Source organism: Saccostrea cucullata, unplaced genomic scaffold, assembly GCF_032062105.1.
Source record: "Saccostrea cucullata isolate Sc308-1 unplaced genomic scaffold, CSIRO_AGI_Scuc_v1 ctg976, whole genome shotgun sequence".
Lineage (NCBI taxonomy): Eukaryota > Metazoa > Mollusca > Bivalvia > Ostreida > Ostreidae > Saccostrea > Saccostrea cuccullata.
The window spans coordinates 1-16,915 of NW_026940386.1; the positions used below are offsets into that span (position 1 = coordinate 1).

At 31.7% G+C, this 16,915-nt stretch overlaps 2 protein-coding genes across 2 annotated transcripts; both read right to left on the reverse strand.

The window, feature by feature from the left end:
* Window positions 1-3,925: 3,925 nt before the first annotated feature.
* Window positions 3,926-7,121, reverse strand: LOC134255317 (uncharacterized). The gene is made up of 4 exons (XM_062737841.1): window positions 7,089-7,121; window positions 6,880-6,995; window positions 4,361-4,461; window positions 3,926-4,165 (listed from the first exon to the last, which is right to left on the reverse strand). Exons 1-4 carry the CDS (start codon window positions 7,119-7,121, stop codon window positions 3,942-3,944), a joined length of 474 nt encoding a protein of 157 aa, XP_062593825.1. The 3' UTR covers window positions 3,926-3,941.
* A 777-nt stretch (window positions 7,122-7,898) lies between these two features.
* Window positions 7,899-10,412, reverse strand: LOC134255318 (scavenger receptor class F member 2-like). Its single transcript, XM_062737842.1, has 4 exons — window positions 10,406-10,412; window positions 8,477-8,611; window positions 8,201-8,335; window positions 7,899-8,041 (listed from the first exon to the last, which is right to left on the reverse strand). Exons 1-4 carry the CDS (start codon window positions 10,410-10,412, stop codon window positions 7,899-7,901), a joined length of 420 nt encoding a protein of 139 aa, XP_062593826.1.
* Window positions 10,413-16,915: the final 6,503 nt, after the last annotated feature.

A 16,915-nucleotide genomic window follows, 5' to 3' on the forward strand; every position in this document is an offset into this window, starting at 1 on the left:
TCGCTTCGTGAACGGGAGGTCATGAGCTCGAATCTCGGCAGTTGATAAAAAATGGGTAGAAACTGTGTCTTCGCCATGCACTCGGCTCTTTGAAATGAAAGTTGCGGGTCCTTCGGAAGAGACGTTAAAAACCGAGGCCCCGTGTCAGCGGCAGGTGTTGGCAGGATAAAGATCCCTCTTTGCTCAATGGCCCTGAGTGCCGAGTAAGGTCAAAATTTGAAGCCCTTCACCGGCATACGGTGACGTCTCCGTATGAGTGAAAAATTTTTGAGAGGGACGTTAAACAATAAACAATCAATCAATCAATCGTATATACGAAATTGAATCATAGGATATTGTCATTTTGCCAAAGATTTTTGTTGATGTGTTTTATTTTGTGTATTTATTACTACGAGTAGTAAAGAACAACAACCTCATATCGTTACGTCATAATAGAAGCTGACTATAACATGACTGAAACTAAGTATGTAAAAGAAAATGAATTTTCTCTGCAAAAAAAGATATATCAATTGTGTATTTTTATCAATTTATGTTCAAAGAAATGTACAGCCAGCCTTAACCCACCTCGAAATACAAAAAGCTTAAATATATTGTTAACACTTCAATTTTATTTAAACTTTGAAATTATATATCTCATAAGATGTAACGATATAAATCAAAGAATGATGTGACATAACTGCTATCTGGGGCCCTTTTTTCCACGATGAATTATATTTAATCTTCAACGATGTTTGTAGTTTTCAAACATTAGTGAATAAACACGACGCCTTTTGAATAGTTTCAATAGTTTAGACACATCTTAATTGTAAGTAATACTGCATTATCTTTGATTTTTTAGTCCCTATCGCAAGGAGCTAAATTCAGCCAGTTTGTGAGAAAATGTTCTTTTATGACCAGAGAATGGGCGGGTCTTAGTACACTAGAGGGACATTCGTGTCCGAGAAGTCCTAATTCGGCTTTTGTTTTTATTTTTGCACATAGTCATTGTCCAAAATGATGACAGAACATTAAAACATGTTGGTTTACTACGTTTACATTTCACGCGGTTTAGGTCAATTTACCTGTTATATTTTTCTACATTTCAACAGTGTTCATATTTTCATAATGGTCAGCCAAGGCTGTTTATACTTAATACCTCGCATGGATTTTCAGCATTTACAGTTTTTAGGACAAGAAATGCACAGGAAACTTGTATTCCCCGATACTCTCTACCAAATCATGCTAGGGAACTTTCCACCCTCAGCCAATTTAAAACTTTCATAGAGACATGGACGGGGGAAAAATGCAAATGCAGTTCATGCAGAAACCACAGTGTAGGGCTACATAGCTGATGAGATAATGTTTAGAAATAGTTGAATTTTCATTTATTTTTGAAATCTTTCATTTTCTCTAATGATATCACCTATCTCATTTTATTTCATTGTTTTCTAGTTTTTTGTTTTTTGTTTTTTTTTTTGTTTTTTTTTTCCTTTAACCTCACAATATGCATATCTTGCCTATGTAGGTAGGGACTGACCCAATCACTAGGCAGGATGTGTATTGATGAGGAACATAAATTACTTAAAATTATTATTATTATTATTTATTTTTATTTTTTATTCTTTCCTTCGTTCTCAATTTGGTTTAGCTATGTCTGTGTGAATTTAAATTTCCTAAACTTTCAAAGTTATTCAATTATTGGGGTTTTTTATTTATTTATTTTTAATATTATTAATATTAAAATGTTATTTTTATCTGAATTTATGAATCAAACTTAGTGCTTAATTTTATTACATGTACTATCATATGACTTTTATTTATTTATTTATAATACTCACGTTATATTTATTTTTGTTTCTCTTAATGCAATCATATTGCTTTTCAAGTTGTCTATTTTTCTTTAACTTATTCTTAAGAAACTATAAATTCTTAAAATTTGTTAAATTCTTAAAATTCATTCTTATCTGTCATAATTTTTGTATGTGTATATATGTACATGTGTTTTTGCATGATAATTTATGTGTAAACGTCTTTCTGTGATATTTTAACTGTGATAGTCGGTTTAAGAGCTCTACAGAGCTCATGTTTATTGTTATGTATGTATACAATGCCGACTTTAAATAAAATTTACTTACTTACTCGGGGATACGTTTAGAACTAGCAAATTGCTCACCAAACACACTACAAAACTTTTAACTAATGTATATTTATCAATTGTTTGTAACTGTATATAAATTTCATATTAGGTGAATTAAAAGAGGGGGTTTTGTGGTGTGGGCTTATGAAAAGGGGAGGGGGGGGGGGTAAACCAACAAAAAAAGGTAAATCGCCATTTTCAATACCTAAATTTAATTTGTATAGATTTGCAAAAAAGGGAGGACTAGCCCCCGTGATCTCAGAAATTGAACATATGTAAATCCGTGTCATATCTGTGATTCAAATGCATAAAAAAAATTATCGGAAAGCAGTAAAGTTCCAAGCATGTTTCAATAGTATTTTTGTGATACTCACTCGTAACGAATTTCATTTAACTGATTGGTAAATTAGAAAGCATCGAAAATTCCTCTATTAGCATATAAATTTATTCTTACGTCAGAAAATCTAATTCCGCCGATCTGTCCATAATGGGAAGGCCAGCTAGATTTAAAAAAAAAGCACGTGAGCGCAATTAGGTACAATTTTCTCCTTTCACATATAGGTGCATTTTAATAAAATGCAGTGGCCAGCCAAAGGAGAAAATGGTACCTACCTGTGCTTGTATATTTTAATGCCTTCAAAGAGTGGGGCGGGGTTGAAATGCAATGGGAATCTGATGTTAACATGATACCCTACCCCAGTAAAAGATGTATATCTTTCAAATCACGTTTCTATTTTTCCTAAAATGGTATTCTATAAAGATACACATATCAGTGATTAGTTACTTAAAAATTTTGAGTAAAATTAAGGCATTTAATTTTTTGTCAATTTTCCGGGGGCCGCAAGTCACTTCATTCTTTAAATAGCAGTAGAGAGTACTAGTTTACTAAGCATTATTTCCTTAATTCTGATTTGTCTGGGCGAGAAGAGTAAGACGTTTGTTAGTGAATTCTAAAGGATTTTTTTTTTTTGCAAAAATCAAAAAAAAAAAAAAAAAAAATAAATAAATAAAAGATGGAAAGAAAAGAAAAGACTTATACCTTGCGTTGCAATGAAGCATCTTTCACCATTCAAATCCTAGAAAAATAATTATCAAATACAATCCAAAGAATATGTAACCTTCAGAAATAATCAATTATTTGAATTAAACACCTTTACCCTGACATAATTTGCATTTATGTAATCATTTTCGTCCTTGTTCCATTTCTCTTTGAGAATAACTCTGGAATGTTCATCTAAAAAAAGTGAGTTTTGTATTAATATTCTTGAAACGTTTTCATAAAGATATTTAAAAAAAACAATTGTATACTCTCCTTTTAGTTAAGAAGCATCGATACATATCGAGAGAGTGGCGTTCAATTTTTTTTTATTATGACAAAGCAATGAGTATTACTCATGCGTGAAAAATAATTCTTACAAGGAAATGTTGTTTTGAATCGGTTCTTGACGATATTTTCTTTCTCCTGAGCCGTGTGGCATTTATTTGCGTCGCCATGAGGAAGTCTCTTGATTTTTTTTTGAAAATAAAACAAATTTGTTTTAAAATACAAACTCAAAAAAGGCCATTCAACGGAACGAAACTTAAGGAATGAATGTTACGTTAGGAAGACAGGAAAACTCGCAGACTTCCTTATATGGAGAATTCATGTAAATATCTTTTCAAGTTAATGTTTAGAAGTTTGTTGAAAATAAGACTTCAATTCTAGATTATAGGTATAGTTTCTAACCTACGTATTAAATAATAAAGCTTTGTAAACTCAAGATAATATGCATTTATATCAGGGTTGGCAAAAAGAGGGTAATACTCATATTTGCAAGGTCAGTGATTAATACTGGTAACTAGGAAATAGATACATATTTATGAATTTAGAATAAAGATTTACATTATATTCCAAAAGAAAATGGAACTTTTCCCCAGCGATTTTTGTTGCTATATTTTTCTGTAGGTCTTCAATTTTGATATCATTGGGTGTTTGATTTATATTGTAATATACACAATCGTCAGCAAAGTCAAGGCTTGATTCTTGGGTTGATGATTGATTTAAATCACCTGTAAAATATCAACACAAAAAGTCACATATTATGATAGATATTATAGATATTGTAGTATCAACCTTTCGATCCACCCTCCAGTGATGCATAAAACAACAAATAACAACTTTTTTTCATTCTTTCATTGAAATGTTATTGTTAATAAGTAATGTACATATTCCTCAAAGATTTTCTGTAGTGCAGTAATACTTACTATTTATATCTGAAGGGTTTTCTTCAATTTTATTACTTTCCTCTTCAAAAACCTTTGCAAGGCTTCTTTTTTCATTTCTTTCTTTATGCAATTTCCGTCGTCTTAAAAACGGGATACAATATATTCTTTAGTTCACAGGTGTTTCATAAAGAATTCAATAATACTGATAAAGAAAATTTAGCATTTATTTTGTTAAAGACTTTTAGGCTGGATCGTTGTTGCTTTCATGAAAGAATTAGAAATGAGAAGGATCTGACGAATGCAAAATGAAGCATACGAAAGGTATTTAAGGGGGCCGACTATAGTTTCATCTCAAAATACAGGTACATTTACTTTAGGATTATATAAGACAATGCCAATTTTTAGCACTTTAAATCAAATTATACAAATACTACAATAGACACTTTTTTTCAAACTATAATATTTGATGAGCAATGTGGCAACGCACTTTGAAAAAATTACGCACTTTGAAAAAATTTTTCAAAGTGCGTTAAAATTGGGACAAAATCAACGCACTTTAAAAAAAAATTTCAAAGTGCGTTAAATTTTGGACCAACTCAACGCACTTTGAAAAAAATTCTCAAAGTGCGTTAAGAGTCTACATCAAAATATTTTACCATGGAGACACTTAACGCACTTTGAAAAAAAAAAATCATATTTTAGTAATGGAAAGATTTTATTTATTATTTATCTTTCAAAAAACTTATGAATTGATTAAATCCCGTCGAAAAAAGGAGAAGACAGGTATAAGATCCCTCAGTCCAAATCTTTATCTTTTGAATACGTAGGTGTAGGTAACAAACGGGGAGCAATAAACCCAAAAAGGGTAAGCTGCAATTTCAATGCTTATACGATGTACATGTATATATCTTTTCAGAATAAGTGGGGGGGGGGGCTAAGCCCCTCCTCCCCTGGCCCATTACCCGGTCTCCATGTCTATGCTATAATCAAAACATTTATATGATTATGTATTTACCTAACTGGTTTGACGTTGAAAACTTTCAATATTAAATGAGTTAATTAAAACAGGTGAAAACTAGAAATATTGAAGTACAGTAAAACGTATGAGAGAGAAAGAATTTTCATTGTTTTGAACAATCAAATTACCCCCTTTCTATTATGATAAATGCTAATTTGCCCTAAGCTGTCCACTGTTAGTGCCCCCTTTACATCTTTACAAATACTTATCAAAGACTAAAATTTATAGAAAAGAAAGAAACGAATTAATGATCTTAAACAATCGTCACTCTTTTTTTCAAGACCCTTTTCCCTTTTATTTTATCAAAACCTCAAATATCTAAAACGTCAACTTCTCAGGTCCTGAAGTGACTTCATCATAAAAAAGTCATCCATCCAGGATCTGTTATTTATCATACTGATTATTTGTAAGAATATTGATCAATCTTCATTTTTTTTCAAAGTGCGTCAATATGGTCGATATCAACGCACTTTGAAAAAAAAATAATTTTTTCAAAGTGCGTTATAGCTTGGTCCCAAATTTAACGCACTTTGAAAAAATTTTTCAAAGTGCGTAATTTTTCAAAGTGCGTTGTAACAGAGCAATAACATATTATACAATATATGTAAGAAACACAAAATTATACCGTCTTGTTTCCAGAGGGGACATCTCAAAATGCAAAAAATTAGCAAATTTTACTATTTTTATAGAGTATTACAAAATATGACGTACACAATGGATTCACATGAAAACATAATAAACATATTGTAGATGTTCTAAAATATATATGTTTTAAATTTCAAGAGCGTATGTTTATTACTTTTGCTTTAATAATATTTTTATTACCCCTTTCTTTAAGAGCTACAAATTATCATAACGTTAAAAACACACTGCAACGACGTCAACCTATCTATCAATTGCAAAATCGATTAAAAATCAGTTATATCAAATTGTAATTACATTTTTTTATCTATATTTTCTTAATTTTGTTAAATTTTAATAATTAAGCGAAAAAAAGATGCATTAAAACAGTAAAAACACTTCATTTTACTATGATCCGCGAAATATTGGGCAATGGAAACTATAGTCGCCCCCCTTAAATTCAAAGACAATCAAATGCTACAAATCAGGAACAGAACAAACGATCGCCTCAAAAACGTCAGAGATGGGATCGGGTGCCATGGAGGAGTGAGCATCTCCTATCGATTGGTACATGTAACACCCGTCAGGTGCTCCTTGTTATGATAGGGAGAAAACTTGTAAACAATTCAGTGTTGGAATACAGGTTTAACGATTATTATGAAACCACAAGATGATATAAAAACTAAGCTTATACTAAGGTTATAACGAATAAAACCACAAAATGATATAATAACGATGCTCGGGACTTTGACTGACATAGTCTATTTAGAAAAGAAACTGGCATTAAATGTAAATTATTAAGGCTAATGAATTGATTTAATATCGCAAAATTTTTCCACCTTCAGTAGGTTCTTTTAAGATTTCATGTCTAGCATTGTAAGACAATTTCTTGTCGTTTCTATGATGTGATTAAACCTACCTTGCAGCAATGATTAAGGAGATCACAACAACTACCACAATAATGATTGACGTTATGACCCCACCAATAACTCCGGCAGTGCTCCCTCCAAGGGGTAAATTGTTTTCTACAAAACACTTTTACCATCATAATTATACTTGTAACAAATCACAATTATAAACTCAGATCAATTTTTCGGATTGGAGAAGATGGTTATTTTTTATGATCACTGTGAGTTTAAAACTTCTGTGAAATGTTTTCATATGTATATTGGAAAAAGAGAAAAAAAAAGGATATCCACCATCACATTTCAAACCTTTCATATTTTCTCTGTATCTTATCAAACAACGTCCAGTTCTTGTGCATTTATTTTGGATGCAATTTTCACACGTTGTATTGCAACTAGATCCATAATATCCATCGCCACATTCTGTAATGTACATAATGTTTTATATAAATTTATTTTAGATTTGATATCAAGAATTTTATTTAATGAAGTGAATAATCATGGTTTGTTAATGGTTGCAAAAAATATAAATTCTTCAATTCAGCACATACCATCACAGTTGGTTCCATTCCAATGATGTTCACAGCCCCCTGGACATATCCCTGTAATGTTGTCACAAAAGGTTCCATTCCTACAACTCCCGCAACTTGAACAATTTCCACCATAGAAGCCATTTATGCATTCTGAAGGAATGTATCATTTTTTTTTTATTCAAAGTGTTCTAGCAAGAGGTAGAGTGGTTTGGAACATGAATATAAATATATTTTGCAGAATCAATACTCCTAGCATAAAGTGATTACCTCTGCAAAGCATCCTTTAAGTAATCTTTATGTATTTCAATTTCAGGCAAAAATACATACAGACAAAAGGTAAAGATAAAGATTTGTTATTCGTATTACTCACAGTATTCTCGCCATGTATTAAAAAAAAGTGCATCATAAAAGTTATATATAATTTTAGACATTTCCATGGAAAGGCTTTCAAGATTTCAAATTTGACTTAACAATTCAATGAAATGTTTCATTCTTTTGCACTATTTACCATTGCACTGGGAACCGTTCCAATGATCATCACATCCTTCCAGACAAATCCCTGTTACATTGTTACAATGGGTTCCAGGTTTACAACGACCACAAGTCTTTGTGCATTTATCTCCATAGAATCCATTTTTACACACTACCAAAATGTATAAAGATAAGATAAGTAAATAATCAAACGAATGGAATATATGTTAATTGGTAAATTAATATTTTGAAGAATAAAGGAATTCATTGTTTTTATTCAATGAAAATCTAAAATATACAATAATTTATGAAAAGCCGAAAAAAATAATACCATTGCACTGTGAACCGTTCCAATGATCATCACATCCTTCCTGACAAATCCCTGTTACATTGTTACAATGGGTTCCAGGTTTACAACGACCACAAGTCTTTGTGCATTTGTCTCCATAGAATCCATTTTTACACACTAGAAAACGGATTAAATTTTTTAAAAAATTCATTTTGAGTAAAATTTAAAAATTTTTTAGATACCTGTCAGCAAAATTTATTACAATAACGGATGGAAAATGAAATGAATAATGGACAAGAAAAAATGGCTTCTTCTTACCATTACACAGTGTACCATTCCATTGGTTATGACACCCAGTTGAACAGATACCAGTAGTATTATTGCATGCGGCATTATTTTTGCAATTACCACAGATACCTGCACAATTCTGACCGTAAAAGCCGTCTTTACAAACTACAAAATGATTAATAAAAGTAATTTTTCAGCCAATATTCCATGTAACCTATCTATCTCTCTAATCAACATTATGTAACACATCTGAGAACTTGCTTACTTTTAATAAATAAGTAATACCTAACAAATATAAAAAAATAGTTCAAGATACATATTGTGCAAATAAATTTCTTCCCTATTAAAATTATACCATTTGATATACGATGCGGTTTATATACACAAATTTTTACAACAATCTATTAGAATTTCAATGGGTACAAGTTGCGCACGATTATAACCAAACCTATTTTTGTATTCATGTAAAGCGCAAAATTCGTCCAAATCGTGTCAATGAAAAAGAAGAAAGCACTTACCGTGGCCTTCATCTCGATTTTTTGATATGTCAACGACGTATTTCCAATTAACAATGGTTATTTCAATTTTTAAGTCAACGTGATATATCCTAGAGAGTTTGAAATAAAAGATACCACAGAGTCTGAGATATATGTTTCATATTTGGATATTTTACTTAAACAACCAAATTTATGATAAACTGGATGACTTTAACCTTTGTATCGTTAACTATCCATTCTTTTGAAGCAATATAACTTTATCATGTGTATACAAGGTTTGCATCTCTCAGTTGATTCGATAAGCAAGAGAATGATAATTATTAAGTATTTCTAAAAAAAGGTAAATGCATATAGGCAACACACATCCGCCACGCAATTCTAAATTTATAGGACCCGACACAGTGCTGTGATTTTTCTTATTTCTCTTTCATTTTGACATCGTTATGAATAAGTTATGCACCATTTTCAGGAGTCTATAACTATCTTCTAACCACAAACATTAAACAATAATGTGGATTTATAGAATTTGATACGGTGTCCATTTCTTTCCAGTCGAGATGTGCGGCACTAGTCTTAGTAACTATCCTTATTTGCAGTTATTTTTTCATGAACGTTAAAGCTTTGGATTTAGATATACATAAATAAGTGCTTGACCGCTACACTTCCCAGAATAAAAGTTTTATACGACTTTTTGAGATGGTGTTTGTGAACTTGGAGCTTTGAACTATTAACCTGAGTTTGAATATTTAATATGTAAACTTTGCTTTGTTGTGTTGCCAGAGACACCAATAGCTTTTCATAGTTTGTGTCTCTGGATAAACAGACATGCCCAATGTTTGCCACAATAAAATTTATTAAATATACTTGATACTTTTTATATGTACTTATCTGAGGTAAATGCAATTACACTCACTGTAAAAATAAATATACTTTAGGATGAATAATGCCTTGTACTCAGTATGCGGACGCAGTGGCTCAAAAAGAAGTATCAAAACAACTTCTTTGTTTATGACATTTTCATAAATTGAAAGTTGGTAGCTGAAACATTAGCGTCGATCAGGAATAGAATTGTGGTTGAAAGGTGAATTTTTCATCTAATTGTGTCTACTTGAACATAGAGGTGAGTTACAGTTGACATGTACCATATTCATCTCAATGTGAATATCAGGGATATGTTGACATTTGAAACCTTAAATATTCATTTTCTAAATCCAGTTTCGACAGAGTGCCGAGTAAGGTGCAAGTCAATGGTTGAATATTTACCCTTTTACTAGAAACGTAAAAAAGCTATAGTATCGCCATAGATGTGTGAATGATTAAAATATATATTGAGTTTGGCGTAGTTCTAGAATATCAAGGTCAGATGAAACGTTCCTCAAAAATGTATAATTTTATCTCTGAATTTGTCATTGAAGTACATGTACTTAAACAAGTTTCCTCACAAAAAATAAGGGTACCTTACCAGGCATTTTAACAAGATACCACAGGGAGATATTTCTTATATAACCCTTAGGGGTATTCTTCTGAATGGCTTATATCATAATTTTGGGTTTACTTATGTTTACTTATATTTAAAATCATTATGAAAGCAGTGTAGAAATCAAAAGAAAAGGCCAAATTTGAAAAAAAATAGATGATACCTAAAGATGCAAATTATATATCTGAGGAGAGTGTCGTCTGACCTTAAAATAAGTCATTCGTGTTTGATATTTGTGCGAGAATAAACTTCATCCTTAGATTTTTGTAAGGGTTAACCCTTATCATTTAAATAGGTCTTCCTTACAACTACCAACCCGAATTCCATGGGTCTGACTTTGCTCTATACACCGATTTTTGTCCCATATTGACGTCAACAAATCAACTAGCTACATGTAATAGTGAAATGTAGCAAAATTGACTAATTTGCAATCGTTTACTGAGGAGAATTCCGTATTTATCAGCTATTTATCTATATTGTAATACCAGTCTCTGTGTTCAACGATTCACCACTTATGCGCTTTTCATTATTATCCTGGGTCAGGATTGGTTTATTTATTATACAATTAATTATGCTTAATTTACTCGTAACGGCCGAGGTCAGGGCAGGTTATCGAGTGGGCCAGGTCTCAGGTCCTTATTTCACCAAGCTGACCTCAAAAGGGGAAATCAATTGTTTTATTATACCAATATATATTGAAATCTGTATCTTTAACCGTTCTCAATTCTTTCTTTGATAGGGATCTGGATACTATACTCTCCGTATATATAGTAAAGTTGTCGTTTACATTTACATCTGCAAGTCGTGCAATTTTTGCATCATGATTGGCTGATTAAAACAATATTCGGTTGATGGCGACATGCATTGCTACATGTATAACTAGAGATTACGTTTCCTCTCACAGTCAAAATTAACACACTTCAACTATTGAAATTGCTATTTCTACATTTTATTTAACTGAATCGGAACGATATATTGAATTTAGTATACCGTTTAAGTTAACGCTAAAATTTAACCGTATTCTGTATGGTATTGCAAAACAGACCATGTACAAATTTAAAAACATGTTTTTTTTCGAATAATTATTATTTTATGCATTAACTTCACTCAAAAAAGAATTTTTGATTACATGTAAGAGGTCATTATTTAGCGGCCAATGATTATAATGACGAGGTTATAATATCCCACATGCAATGACTCCTAGTCCAATATTGTTGTTAACAGTATTTAGAGTCATTGTCCGAGATAGCAAGACATAGTTGGGCCAACGCTGGCCCAAATTTTTTTCCAACGTTGGCCCATTGTTGGTAACCTTAATTTGGCCCACGGTAATTTTGCTTATCGGCCCAACGTTGGTCCAACAAGTTGGCATATTGTTGGGCCAACGTAAGTATAATTGTATGACAACTAACAGCCAACCTTAAGAAGTTGTTGGTTAGGTTGGCCCAACGTTGGTCTTTGGCCGTTTGTTGAAATGTCATTTGGCATATTGTTGACACAACTAACAGCCAACCTTAACAACTGTTTGGTTTGGATGGCCCAACGTTGGTCCTATGTTGAAATGTCACATGGCATATTGTTGGGCCAACGTAGTTTTTAGTGTATGTCAACTAACAGCCAACCTTAACAGCTTGTTAGCTAGGTTGGCCAAATGTTGACCCTTTTTACAATGTCAGATGGCAAATTGTTCGGCCATCGTAGTTATTACATAGAAAAATTTGCAATTGGTGAAGTGATTCTTAAATTAATACACAATTCAGTATGTATTCATAATGCATACATGGACATGTTCAATGAAAACATTACTAATGATTCACTATGAAAATGTTTTATATACATCAATTCAATCGTAATTTACAAAATAAATTTTAAAATAGACAATAGAGGTAAATTATGAAAAATTATCAATTCAGAGTTCTTAATCAGGGCTCACTTCCTTTATTATAGTCCTTTTGTTGTATTCCCGCTCTTTTTCCGTCCCATCGTCGCCTCCCGTTTTCTTCATCTTGATATTTGTCATACGCACTCGTACTTTATACACTTCTTTATGCACGGTCTTTGATTTCATTGTTATTAACCGCCACAACATTTTGTTTTCCTTGCAGTCTCTGACTGAAAAGACAAAATAGTTTGATATTAGAAACAATAATACAATTACTGTTCCAACTTATGAATAAATATTACTTCAATTAAATCTTTTAATAAAGAGAATGATGTATTCTATTATTAGTGCACCTTAATTTCTTTGTTACAATCGTGTCTGTAATAGACAGTTAAGAATTAGATAGAAACAACTTAAAAGATGTTATTTAACTTTAACTTACAGTGCTTGTGTGCAAAAACATGAAACAAATGATTTCGAATCAATTTTAACAGTTAATCTGAATAAATAAGAATAAATATATACTTATATCGCTTCTAAATGGTGCTATAAAAAATGTGTACATAATCCATAAATTTAAATTTCACTTCTTCTTACTTGCCCTGCATTTTCAGTCTATCACCACCTGTGAGCAATTGAATCTGACAGCTCACTCCACAGTTTGGTGTTTTTTTCTCCAAGCTTTAGCGAACGCCTAACTTTTGTTTCAATTTAATTATAAAACTGCAGTGTGTCATTTTGATTTATGTATATGTAGGCTTCATTCACATCATGTTCCTGAGAACTTACTCAGTCTTCTCTAAATTCTCATGAAAACAACGCTCATGAAAAAATTCATAATTTCAAGGGTTTATTTCAAATAAATAAGCATGCATGTGCACAATTTAAAAAATATAATAAAACACTCTTTGGTGCTGTGATCACTTAAATTTAAAGTTAAAATGTTGAAAATATCAGATCTATACAAAAACCGTCATCCAATTAAAAGCATGGACATAGAATGTCCTCTTTATTATTTCAGAATGTGCATTTAAATTAAAACTTAATTAGAACCAACGTTGTCCCAACGTAAAGCCCACAGCTAAAATTGACACCATCATTTAGTTGGCAGTATAATAATTGGGCCAGCGTTGGCCCGATATAAATATTCCATCTTTGAAACACACTCGTACTATCATCGGGCCAACGCTGGGCCAACATACTACTACCAACTCGATAAGACCCTTTCTTTAATGGTGTATTACAAACATCGGGCAAACGTTGGGCCAAAATCAACATCCCTCCTTCCTTGGGAAATAAAGTGAATGGAAGTTGCTAACGTTGGACCAACGTTGGGCCAACAGAGGAATTTTGTCATGGTCAAGAAGGTTGGCATCGCTACATTGGTCCAACGTTGGCCCAACGTTGTTTCCCCAACGCCAACTATACAATCTTTTGCCAATGTTGGCCCAACATAGTCTTGCTATCTGGGGTTGTGTATTAAAGTTTTCTTATCAGCCAATCTAATTTGGGAATTATCAATAGAGGTATAATAAATACCAATAAAGCTAAATCTTGTACAAATCACCTGCTTTGTACATTCAATTTAGTGAAAATTTTTAAAAATCTGTCCTTAAATTACTGCTCATAAGAGAAAAAGATTTATTGATTTAAAAATCAAAATTTTGTCAGCAAGAAAAAACTTAGATTTAAACGGTTTTGCCTAGAAACTTGACACTTACTCATACAGTCAGGTGGTTTAATAAACCTGTCGCTACACCCATATATACAGGAACCATCGAAAGCATCGCATTTCCGGTTCACACACTTAAGTGGACAGGATGTGCAGTTTTCACCATATTTTTGATAATTACAACCTGAAGAAATATTTTTTAAAGAATAAAGAATAAATTATTATTTTACATTAAATTTGCTTTGTACATGAATAAAATATTTTGACGGGAATTCATGTATTTCCTTTGTTGGGTAGAATTTAAATTGTACTATCTGCATAAACTAACAATTTTTATTTTCTTCAATATACTACATACCCATAACATGTACTTCGCAAATTTCGATGGTAGCAAATGTAGATATATATCCTGAACATTGTGTATTTAGCCAGGAATTCCTTGAATTAAATAGAGCTATTCCTTTAGTTACCCTGTTGACTGTCACATTCATTACTGGTTCTATGCAGTAGGACGGGTCCTGAGTAAATACCTTATATCCTCCGGTGTTTGGTGGTATGTAAGATGACTCATCAAATGTAAACACACTGAATCCTATATGACGATTTGTGGCTAAATATTAAACAAATATATATCATTTTTTTTTCAAATCATTGTAAGTTGTATAATCACTTGATATACACCATACGTTGATTTAATATTTTTATGTTGATAATTTTAAAATAGTTTAAACTGATAACTATCAAGATGCCATGTTGTAACAATAATGAACGTATTTATCCACAACAACTTCATGAAAAATGAAATAATATGTTCCCCAACTTGTTTAACTGCATTTATAGTATGATTAATATCTAAAAAATAAAGATAAATTGATGGTCAACTCTAACATTTTCAAAATACAAATACAAGTCTCATTACATGACGGAGACGTGACGTATCACTTAATTGCCATGAATGGCTTACGGTTGGTGCTTACAAACCACCTGAAATAGAAAACAATATTCTTAATGATGATTTTGTAGAATGTTAGAAGGAATCACTAATATCCTGTAGGGGAGCTTGAGGAACTCTATAGAACCCGTTTGACAGTATTGCAAGGGTTTAAGTTTCAAATGCAACTCGAACTTCAAGTTTAATATTATTACTTTAAGAATGGACTTGTGTCAATAAATATATAACACTGTTTAAACTAAAATAATTATATACATATATAAAAATTAATTCTTATACTCCCCTTATTAAGTAAACTACATTCCTGCTGCAATTGTTGATGTCACATTTAAAAAAAAAATAGAATGAAACATTAGAAGATAACGAACAGTATTCAAGTTCAACTCCGTATGCAGGTGATGAAGGTATCCCAACGCATAAGTAAGGGAAGTTGACGACAGAAAAGTTTAAGTCATCATAGACTTTGGTTGTTAAATTACCATTAACGTCCTTTTCAAGTTAAATATTCAAATATGAAACAGATGTGTCAGACTCTGTGGTATCTTTCATCTTAAGCTCACCAGGATATATCGTATAGAAATAAGAATGGAAGTTACATTTGTTAATTGACAACACGTCATCGACATATCTAAATGTCGAGTTGAAGGCCACAGCAAGTGTTTTCTCCTTTTCACACATAAGTCTTTGCACAAAATCTGCTTCATATGAATACAAAATCAGTTCTCCTAATAACGGGGCACCCATAGAATTTCCAATAAATTGTTGGAAAACCTGGTTCGCCAAAAACAACATAAATATTGTCATTCAGAAAGTCAAGCATCCTTTTGATTGCATCTGTGTACAATCAGAAAAATTGTTTTACCAAAATAATTTTGCAAATGACCAATGACAAGGTAAGTGAATTTACGGTTTGAATTTTTATTGCAAAACACTTGTCAACCATATCGAAAAGCCTGGACTTTAATTTAGCGTGGGGGATGGCTGTGTATAAAGTTGAAAAATCGGAAGTTTTTAAGAAATCTGCCGTCCCTGGCTCTTATTATGTTTTCATTTCCATGACAGCATATAAAAGTTCATATCCTTCACAATTGTTGAGAGGATCATTCTTTGAATTGAATGTTGATATTCTTTTAGTCACTTTATTGACAGTCACATTTTTCCTTGTTCTAAGTAGTAGAGTGGTTCCTAGTTAAACAACATAATCCATATTTTGATGGTTGAACCTACATGTAGGTTGTGTCATTGAACACAATCATATTGAATCCAATATGGCGATGTACAGCTACGAAAGTGTTTTTACAAAATAGTGATACAGAATCTAAAGTAAATTTTAGGTTCATTAAAGTTATGAATATTGACACATTGAAATGTCTTCAATTTCCCTTTGCTTGGTGAATAAAACTTCATTGCATTTATTTATCTTCAAAATTAGTTATTTTTGTGGATTAATTTGTTTTATTCTAATTTGGTACGTAATACAGAAGGGTCATCAATTCAAATCAAACTGACAACTTGAAGGGATATTTTTACAGACTCTTCCAGAGTGTGTTAAATCATGGATCCTTTCAATTACAAACATAAGTCGTTTTAGAAATGTGGATAGTCACTTAGATATTTAATTCAATTATACACAGGGATAAGTGGCTTGCATAAATTTCATATGAAATTCGCACGAATATTATGTAAATTCTCCGCACTAGAGGGAGACGAAAAAAAAATCGCATGAAATTCGCATGAAAATATCATGAGATTTTTACATGAATTTCGCACGAATATCATGCGAATAAAAATTTTGCATAAATTCATGTAAAAAAAAGAACCCAGATTTCATATGAATATCATGCAAAAACAAGCATATTTTTGTATTCTAGAAATTAATATCAAGTTTATATTTCAACCAGTGTCTATAGCATACAATTCTATATATTAAGCGTTGCGGCTCTGTTCATTTTGATTGAATAATTTTTGTCATTAAAAAAAGTTCTCAAG

Coding starts and splice junctions, on each gene's coding strand:
- LOC134255317 (XM_062737841.1), bottom strand. CDS start 7,121: ATGAAAACATTTCACAGAAGTTTTAAACTCACA. Junction 6,996..7,088: donor ACAGAAGTTTTAAACTCACA/GTGATCATAAAA, acceptor TGATGGTAAAAG/TGTTTTGTAGAAAACAATTT. Junction 4,166..4,360: donor AAACCCTTCAGATATAAATA/GTAAGTATTACT, acceptor GATATTTTACAG/GTGATTTAAATCAATCATCA.
- LOC134255318 (XM_062737842.1), bottom strand. Junction 8,336..8,476: donor GAATGGTACACTGTGTAATG/GTAAGAAGAAGC, acceptor TCCGTTTTCTAG/TGTGTAAAAATGGATTCTAT. Junction 8,042..8,200: donor GAACGGTTCACAGTGCAATG/GTATTATTTTTT, acceptor ACATTTTGGTAG/TGTGTAAAAATGGATTCTAT.